The following is a 9,701-nucleotide window of genomic DNA, read 5'->3' as shown; positions in this document are numbered from 1 at the left end:
TTTCAGTCCATGTAAACATCTATTCAGCTTGCACACATAATCTTCCTTACCCTTTTCTGCATAGCCTTCAAATTGCCTAATTAGGATTGTTTCATCTAGATCTCCATACAAGAAAGTCGTCTTCACATCTATTTGTTCCAGTTCTAGGTCGAATTGTGCCATTATGGCAAGTAACATTCAAATGGACATGTTATTCACAACAGGAGAGAACACATCATTGAAGTCGACACCTTCTTTCTGAGTGAAACCCCTTGCGACCAATCTTACCTTGCATCTTTTTGACTTCACTCCTTTGATTCCTTTCTTAACTTTGAAAATCCATTTACAACTGACTAGCCTGGCTCTAGCAGGTTTCTTGATCAGTTTCCAAGTGTGGTTATCATGAAGAGACTTCATCTTATCATCCACGGCCTTCAGCCATTTAGTCTTATTTCGACTCCTTATAACTTCCTTATAGTCTCTAGGTTCTTCATCTAGAGACTCACTTGCAGAGATTAAAGGCATAAGCTATGAGATATGCATACCCAAGTCTTTGAGGTGGCTTGATGACTCTTCTCGGCCTATCTCTTGCCAACAGGTAGTCATTGATAGTTTCCTCATCTTCCTCAATATCTTCAACATCTTGTGCTTCTTCTTCAACTTGATTTGGGATACGCAATTCAACATCGACATGCTTCACCTCATCAAGAATCTCTTCTTGTTCCATCTCTTCTTCAGATATTTGTGCACTTCGACTAACATAATCAGTTTTCTTGAAAGCCATTTCAACTTCATTGAAAACTACATCTCGACTAGTGATACACCTCTTATGACCTGGATCTAGGCACCATGGCCTATAAGCTTTGAATCCTTCAGGGTATCCCATGAACATGCATCTCAGAGCTCTAGGTTTGACCTTGTACTGCCTAATGTGAGCATAGGCTATACAGCCAAATACTCTAACACGGTTGAAGGACATTTGTTTATTAGATATGTTGTTATCGAAATAGCTTATGCCCAAACACCTTCTTTAACCCAGTAGTTTTGTACCTTGCAATACCACAGGTTTCACAATTTTTTTTGAATGCCTCATTGAAAAATTCAAGGCCATTTTGGTTCTCAATCTCTTGGCCTTCCTGCCAGTCTGATTTTTGACCAGAGTCTTCTAACTTTTGAAGTTCTCAAAAGTTTCATCCTGAGTCTTCTGGATGAATACCAATAACTTTATGGAATAATAATCAACTATGGATAGAAAATACCTTGCTCCTGAATGTGATGGACACCTTGCAGGCCCCCAAAGATCAGCATGGATGTAATCAAGGGATCCATGTGTTCTTTGTTTGTCTTTATTGAACTTTACTCTGCAAGATTTTTCAAGTACACAAGGTTCACAAAACTTCTGATTTTTGACTTTGTCTCCACCAATTAGATTTTGTTTCCCCAATTTGACCAGTCCCCTTTCACTGACATGGCCCAATCTCATGTGCCAAATTTCTATCTTCGATAAAGGTTTCGTGGATGCAACATCTGCATAACCACTAACAACTTCAACCTCAAGGGTATACAAGCCTTGTTTCTTCATGCCTCTTAAGACTTCCTTCGACCCCTTCATGACTTTTAGAATACTTTTCTATCCTTGGAAAACATATCCTTTCTTGTCGAATTCACCAAGACAAATCAAATTTCTCTTCAAATCAGGTACATACCTGACTTCAGTCAACAACCTTATTGACTTATCATGGAGCTTGAATATCAAATTATCCAACACCTGCAATCTTGCAAGTTTTATTGTTTCCAAGCAATACATATCCACCATCTCAATCACATAGTTCCTCGAACACGTCTTTGTTTGGATTCATGTGCCAAGTGCAACCTGAATCCATTGAGTTGCCGCTTGAAACCACAAGAACATCAGATGAGTCAAAATCATCTTGAACAATGGTTGTGTTGCCATTACCCTTACCTCCATGATCTTTCAGGCGTTCAGGGAACACTTTTCTTATATACCCTTCCTTCTTACAGTGATAATATCGAATACCAGATGCATCACCACTATAATACTTATGCTGACTTTTACCCTTCTTTTTGTTGTACTTGTCATCTCTCTTTGTGAATTTTGCCTTAACCAACAAACCTTCACCAGTCAAAGATGGCATGTGCTCCTTTTGTTTATTCAAATCCTTTGAGTACAAGGATGATTAAACTTCTTCAAAGGTCAGAGACTCTTCCATACAAGATAGTTTCTTTAAAGTGAGCATGTGTTATGGGCAAAGCACACAACAGTAACTACGCTTGATCTTCATCCTCAATTTTTACATCGATATTTTCAAGATCAAGAATCATCTTGTTGAACATATCCAACTGCTCATCCAGAACTTTGTCTTCACTCATCTTGAATGAATACATACCTTACTTCAGGTATAGGCGATTTACTAATGATTTGGTCATGTACAAACTTTCAAGTTTCTCCCAAAGACACGACGGCGTCGTCTCATTCAAAACCTATCAAAGAACCTTATCACCAACTCTCGATAAGATGACGTTGTGGGCTTTCTCTAGCATAGTCATTTTTTCTTTATCCTTTAACGCAATGTCCATGGTTGCGGCTCCCTTCAATGCTTTTAAACAAACCTGCTGAACTAGTAGGACTTTCATCTTCAAGCGCCACATACCGAAATCATTTACTTCGGTGAACTTTTCAATCTCATAGTTTTTTGACGGCATCTTCTTCATGCTTACCGCACCAATTTGTTGTGAAAATGATGCCAAAATTACAAAGTATAATTGGTTTCTTGACCGGTAAGAAATCCACAAGGGAAGAAAAGAAGAAACTAATGAAATTATTTATAAAGTGATATTCTTTACTTTCTCTTTGAAACAAAATTACAAGTGTTACATAATAGCAAATAACCTCTCTCACCATAATTAGGTTTTGTGTTATGCAATGATGAAAGACTAGTATGCTATTTATAAGAAAACTAACATACTAAACTAATGGGCTTTTCCACACAGGCCCATTACAAAAGCTAACTTATATAACAAGCTAACTTAAACAATTGACCATAATAAACTAAATCAATTCGACATGCTAATAATCGTAGCATACTTCAACTACATCATGTGAACAACTTCGACGTCATGCTAAGATCCTGTAAAATTGTCGAATCAAGAAGCTACCCTTCAACCATACTAGAGTTCGATCCAATATCTCACAAAACTACATTGCATTTGTTTGGGATTAATGTAAGTATTAGCGAGTATGCTGGATACTTTAAAATTCATCCAACATTATCAGCACCATAGAAATCTAAGTTATCTAATTGTATTAATAGAGAATAAATTTATATGATTATCTAGAGTGCATTAATAGAGGATGCACTACATAGTGATATGTACAAAATAACTTCATCTTTGCATCGGTTATTAGAAATTAAATAAAGGAACAAAATAATTGAATAAATCACGATACAAACTTTTATATTCATTAAACTATTGAAAATTTGATTCATTTATGATATTCATGATATATATATATATATATATATATATATATATATATATATATATATATATATATATATATATATATATATATATCGACTGTATTAATACGTTATATAGTAATACTACATAGCATTCACAGAGTTTAAATATATTGTTAATGCGTCTGATTATAACATATACATACTTTGAAATAGTCGGAAAATTAAAATGGATAAAAGAAATTTCAAGAAATAACAACCAAAGAAATGAATAGACATTGTAAAATTGTAATTGCACAACTGATAATCCAAAAAACCATGTAAATGCCTCTAACAGGATGTAATGAAATAGTTCTAAACTATGCCTAATAATTGCAAGCATCTAATACACAACTTTTTTAAAAAAGTCAAATGGTAACAACAAAAACTTAAAATGGTCTTTTGAACGAATGGACAATATTTCAATTGCTCGGCTCAATCTTTACTTTCTTTGGTAGTTTGGTTCCAGAGTATTGTGTAGCTCCAAGAATGTCACTGTCAAGATCAACATCCCTTGAAACTAATGAATTCACTTTAACTAGAGTCACATCACTATTAAAATCATGTTCATTCTCTCCACATGCATACATTGAATGCTACATAAAATGTGAACAAATAATCAACAATATAAATGGGGTAAATGTAAAAAAAAGGAAACAAAGCATACCAAGATGCCAAGGATTTTTACTTACAGCAGATAAATCAACATTCTCTTCACTACTTACAACATTTGCATTCAGCGTTTTAGAATAAATATAAAGAAATACAAAAATATAATATATATTTACAACAACAACATTATGTTATTTATTATGCAAGAAGATGTAACCTACATTAGAACTTAATTGAGGATTGATTTCACTTGGAACAACCTTTGGACTTTGAGGTTTAGACTGATTCTGAAGAGTGATAAAGAAATATTATAAATGGTTATGGAAACTGATAACAATTATGAATTCGTGAAATTTGAAATAAACAATTTCACGTTATACCTCGCAATTAATGTAATCATTTACTATATGAGTATAAAATGATTCATTAGTATCAAGCTTGTGAATTGAAGTTTGACTAAAATTTGGTTGAACCTTAACTCTAAATGCCACTTTCTTGTTTAAAAGTGAACCAAGCTCATCAGGATACACCATAGGATCATCTTCTCCATCCTATGACAATTATTATCGATAAATTACTCTTATTAATCGCGATTAGTAAAATTATTTAGAAATTTTAATTGAATCATACAAATATCTATACCTCCAGCATTGATTTACACATCTCTTCAGCTATTTTGCCTATGATATTCGCACAACCATTATCCCAAAACACAAAGCGATACTTAGCATCTCCACCTCTTACATAAATCTCAACCTTATACCTATGACAATTTTAAAATATATTTTAAAATTATTTTTATATTATGACACAATAAACCCGTCGGACTGAAATACAAAGGTTAAAATTTAACCTTGGTATAGGCTGTTTAACATCTTCACCACAACCACATTTATAAGAATGTGTAGGAGTAGGAGATTTAAAAGAGAATTTTGTGCAACCATAGTAGAACCATTTATATTTCGAAATAACAAACTTCAACGTCGAAGCTACAATAACACGTGTAGTATCCTAATAATTCATTATATTAGAGATGAATTAATAAACATCAATTAGAGTTTTCTCTTTATAAATCAAATTGGATATAATAACAATTTATAAAGCATACTTGCTTTAACTTACAGAAGTCGCTTAAGAACATGCATTTGGAATTATAAACAAACCTTTCAATTGATGTAAACTATGTTCCACCAGGCCAGTTAGACAATGTTTGGATGAATTATGTAGGCTTCTCATTCTTCTGCGGATCAGGTAACCTAAAGAAAATAACACCTCAAGTATTATCAAAAACTACAACAAAAAACATAATCAACCTATATAACAAATTTAATAGAAAATATGTAAGTTCCTAGTAATATACTTTGACAAAAATTCCTGGATAACAGGTATGTCTTCGTTGATTAACAACTTTGAGACACTCCATCCATTGGAAACTGTAGAATTTTACAAAAATAGATTTGAATGAAGAAGAACGAATACTATTTACATCCAATAACATTATAATATACTACGAATATGTATTTTTTATTCCACGAAACAACCTTGGCAATCCTTGATTGCATGAGTCACAACAATGACAATTGCTCCAAATTTTGTGTCATTGTGATAGTAACTTAAAAACTTAGGTCCATAGTATTTCCATAAATGGTAGATTATAACATTTCCCTTATACATAATTTTGAAGAAATTTTAAAATTATGTAACTTCAATATATAAAAGTATTAAATGATACATAGTATAACAAATTTACCCTAAATCCCTAAGTTTCAAAGAAACCACAATCTTCTTACCGTCTGACTTCGATTGATAATTGTTAATTTCGTGGACAACTCCTATAATATCTGATAAACAAAGACATATTAGGTTACAATTGAAAAATATATTGAGCAAGATAATATTCTATCAATATATTCTATCAATATAATGTCAACTTTACAATCTCCTTGAAGGATTTTAGAAAATTCCTTGAAGAAAAACATTTTAGGGGGAATATTTCAAAGCTCATTGGGCTACACAGTTATACCACTTAGGAAAACAAACATCTTCGTGTGATCGCAAACCTTCCATTAAAATTCATTGTCATACACATTACCATTATTTATTACGCAAGTCATATCTTCTTTCAACAGTTGTTTCCACTTTACAGTGTGGTCACTTCGAATCAAAACCTGAATTCGATCACCCTGTAACAGAAATAATGTAATACAACATGTTTCATTAGTATTCGAATGAGTATAATAAAAAAAGGGAAAAACAAACGTAAAAAGATCAACTATAATGCATCAGACCTTTGCATCCATTACAATCATTTCAAGGTGTTCTATACCCTTGCTATTAAGGATGACCCATAGATCAAGAATACAAACATCAAGATGTCATGTCTCATTCGAATCATTGATATCAACAACGTTGTCAAATTTGCGCGACATTGATTCCTGCAAAGCAATATGACGAGAATAAAAAAATGCCAGGGAAAGGAACATCAAAACTTTACCGTAAAATTGCATATCAATCATTCATTACTGCATATCGATATGACAAAAATAAAAAACACAAGGGAAATGAACAACAAATTTGACGACAATATCAAGTTATCACACAGGGAAGAAATCACATCAGGAGAGGAAAAAAGAATTCAAATTTACCTTAAACCTGGATTTGAAAACTTAACCGTTGTTGTGAAAAATGAAAAAATGTGTCATTGGGAAGAACTATTTTATTCAGCAGCGATGGAATGCAGAGAGTTGCATGAAGAAGCATGTGGGAGAGATTTTGAAAACATAAGAAATTAATAACGTGACTTTTGGATATTTGGAAAATGCATTAAACATGTAACTAATGATAACAATGATCAAGGAAACAAAAATTACCAATTAGGACATGAAATTAGTCATATAATTATTTTTTAGTTGAATAAAATGTAATAATGGTAGTATTTAAGTTTTATATATTTATAGTAGATTTCTCCTTACCTGAATTTCCAGCAATTACTCAAGTTCTAGTTATGATTATCTTCTTTCCCAAGCCCTTGATCTCTTTTTTTTCCACTTTGTCTCTTGCCTCTTTTTTCCTCAATGTAACTTCTACGTATCAGTAAAACTCCGCCAACCCTCAAACTTTTCTTTTTAAATTAAAACATAATTCTACTATTTTGGTTATTCCACTTTTACCCTTCCCATCTCTAACTTCCCTTATTTTTCTAAAAACTCTAATTTCCATCCAAATATCATTATTTATATTATTTTATTTATTATTTTATATTGGATTAAATATACGATACCCCTTGCAATGTTAGTGAAATTCGGTTTACCCCCTGTAAAAAAAAATTGGATTTCCCCTTTGAAATGTTAAAATTATGTGTCTTTTCCCCCCAAAACGCAAAAATTACCCCCTGTAATATATATATTTTTTGTTTATCCCCCAGAGTCAATGTTAAAATTGTACGCTTAGGAGGGGGGAGCAAAAAAATATATTACAAGAGGGAATAGAAAAAAATATTACAGTGGGTAAAGCAAAACTCCCCTACATTGCAAGGGTGTTGTATATTTAACCCTTTTATATTTCTACTCATTTAAAAATTAATAAAAAAATCTACTTATTTTATACCAATCTTCCATACTCCCACCAACATATCGACTAATGTCACATACCACATATATTCACCAAATAATAATAAAAAGCATATTAAATCACTTAAGTAATAAAATAAAATGCAGTTAAATTCAATTAAGTAATTTAATTGAATTTGGGGTGTGACACATAACATATTTCCCTTTCCAATAAGCTCCACAGTCGTTAGGATCGTTAGAGCCATAGAAAAATATTCATCTTGGTCTAGGATCATCAAGACCATCAAGGTTATTACACATCATCTTCATCAAACATCAACTCATTCTTTCATTTGGTATACCCAAGGCAAACTCATGCTTTACATAACCTATTTAAATTTTCCACTCGCCCCTTTAAAGCTACAAAGAATTTCTAGATAACAAACAAATTTTTCACTTTGGATACGCAAATCTCTTTGGGCCATGATGTGTTAGTGTCTTTAAGAGATCTAGAATAATTTCCTCTTGATCATCTTAAATCATTTAATTTTGCATAATAACAAGATTCAAGATGAACGAGCATATTAAAAAATTACATTTAAAAATAGGACGATTGGATTTTGTCCTAGCATGGAATATATTACTAAATGATATATTAGGTTTATAACCTAAGTTGTTTTTATTATATGAAGCTCTTTGAAAATTTAATATATCTTATGTTTACCCTTAGTAAATTTTCTTATGGATTAATGCAAACCGGTTACCTCATTATTTTAAGATTCATAGGTTTCACATTTTTCTAATTTTAATGATTCATTTCTATGCTAGTTATTTCTTCACCAAGAATTTTATTGCTATTTTCTAGAAATTCAATATACTATTTATAATCAACAATTCTCTTTTATAATTTCTCATTATCATTACTGAATCTAACACTTAACTTAGATATTTATTTTATAAGTTCGATTTGTTACCTTAATCTCTCCATCTTCTCTTGAGACCTTTGAGAGGATACTTCATGAGAATCTTCTAACGTATTGTCGGGGATATTGTTGAATACATATTTGCATGAGTCTCTGAAGGATGTGACACCTTCATGTGGAAAATCTCTAAACGTTCTTTTTGATCTTTCAAAGATTTTACATGATAGAGTTTCTTCGTGTATTCTACTGGATAAAGCTTATTCATATGTTCTAATGGATGCCGTTTCTTCAAATCTTCTACATGATAAAGCATCTTCAAATCATCTACTGAATGAAGCTTCTTCAAATTGTCTACTAGATTAAGCTTCTTCTTCATTTTCATCGAAGGTTGATTGTCAGATGATTGTTCATCTATTGTGATTTTTTATTCAAAAGATACCACCGGTGTTGATCATTCTTTTACTTTTTATGATGAATAAGATGATGATTTTTCTAACGTTCTTGAATCTATTCATTCATATTTTAAAATCAGGATCACTTTCTTGAGTTTCTCAATGATCTCTTTCTTCCACGATTTTCCTGAAAGTTAACAAACACGCGTTAATATTTTGAATCAAGGATAAGAACATATTTATGGCCCTAATTCTTGAATCCGAGATATCTGTTAAATACAAAGCTTTTAACATAATATCCCAGGATTTCAGTGTTTGAGCACTATCTATGAAGACGATCTCATATTTATTTGGTGTTTCAACTTCCAAGATGTGCATGTTCATTCTCTCTTGTTCGATCTTAGAAGAATCTCCATGGATCTTCTTAAGAGTGTCCCGTACTTCCTTGGCCAAAATACAATTGAAAACAAAAATGTACTCTCTAGTGCTTATAGAACTAATCATCATGTAATTGACTTTAAACTGAGTTTTATTTTTATTTTATCTTGTTTGGTCCACATAAGATTCTGTTTATTTACTGCTTTATTATTAATGTAATAAGTAAGAATAAACAAACCATTGGTGATAATATCCCGCATATCAAAATCATTTGCTTTAAAAAAATTCATTCTTGCTTTCCATGATTCAAACCTTTCACCATCAAACGGTGGAGGTGTATTCATAAAA

General features: G+C 31.9%; 1 protein-coding gene across 1 annotated transcript; it reads right to left on the bottom strand.

Moving 5' to 3' along the window:
• Positions 1-3,922: 3,922 nt before the first annotated feature.
• LOC127094185 (uncharacterized) lies at positions 3,923-8,959 on the bottom strand. The gene is made up of 11 exons (XM_051033045.1): positions 8,753-8,959; positions 6,205-6,295; positions 5,889-5,953; positions 5,654-5,777; positions 5,473-5,545; positions 5,221-5,242; positions 4,966-5,123; positions 4,755-4,875; positions 4,493-4,663; positions 4,334-4,399; positions 3,923-4,096 (listed from the first exon to the last, which is right to left on the bottom strand). The coding sequence occupies exons 1-11, from the start codon at positions 8,957-8,959 to the stop codon at positions 3,923-3,925; spliced, it is 1,272 nt and encodes a 423-aa protein (XP_050889002.1).
• Between the last annotated feature and the right edge of the window lie 742 nt (positions 8,960-9,701).

Source organism: Lathyrus oleraceus, chromosome 6 (assembly GCF_024323335.1).
Source record: "Lathyrus oleraceus cultivar Zhongwan6 chromosome 6, CAAS_Psat_ZW6_1.0, whole genome shotgun sequence".
Taxonomy (NCBI): Eukaryota; Viridiplantae; Streptophyta; class Magnoliopsida; order Fabales; family Fabaceae; genus Lathyrus; species Lathyrus oleraceus.
This window is presented reverse-complemented; position numbering and strand designations above follow the sequence as displayed.

What these genes read in the sequence shown, in the direction of transcription:
- LOC127094185 (XM_051033045.1), bottom strand. Translation starts at nt 8,959, where the DNA reads ATGAAGAAGAAGCTTAATCTAGTAGACAATTTGAAGAAGCTTCATTCA. An exon ending in ACTTCTGTAAGTTAAAGCAA is followed by an intron (nt 5,124 to 5,220) that starts GTATGCTTTATA and finishes ATGAATTATTAG; the next exon opens with GATACTACACGTGTTATTGT. An exon ending in ATGATTACATTAATTGCGAG is followed by an intron (nt 4,400 to 4,492) that starts GTATAACGTGAA and finishes ATCACTCTTCAG; the next exon opens with AATCAGTCTAAACCTCAAAG.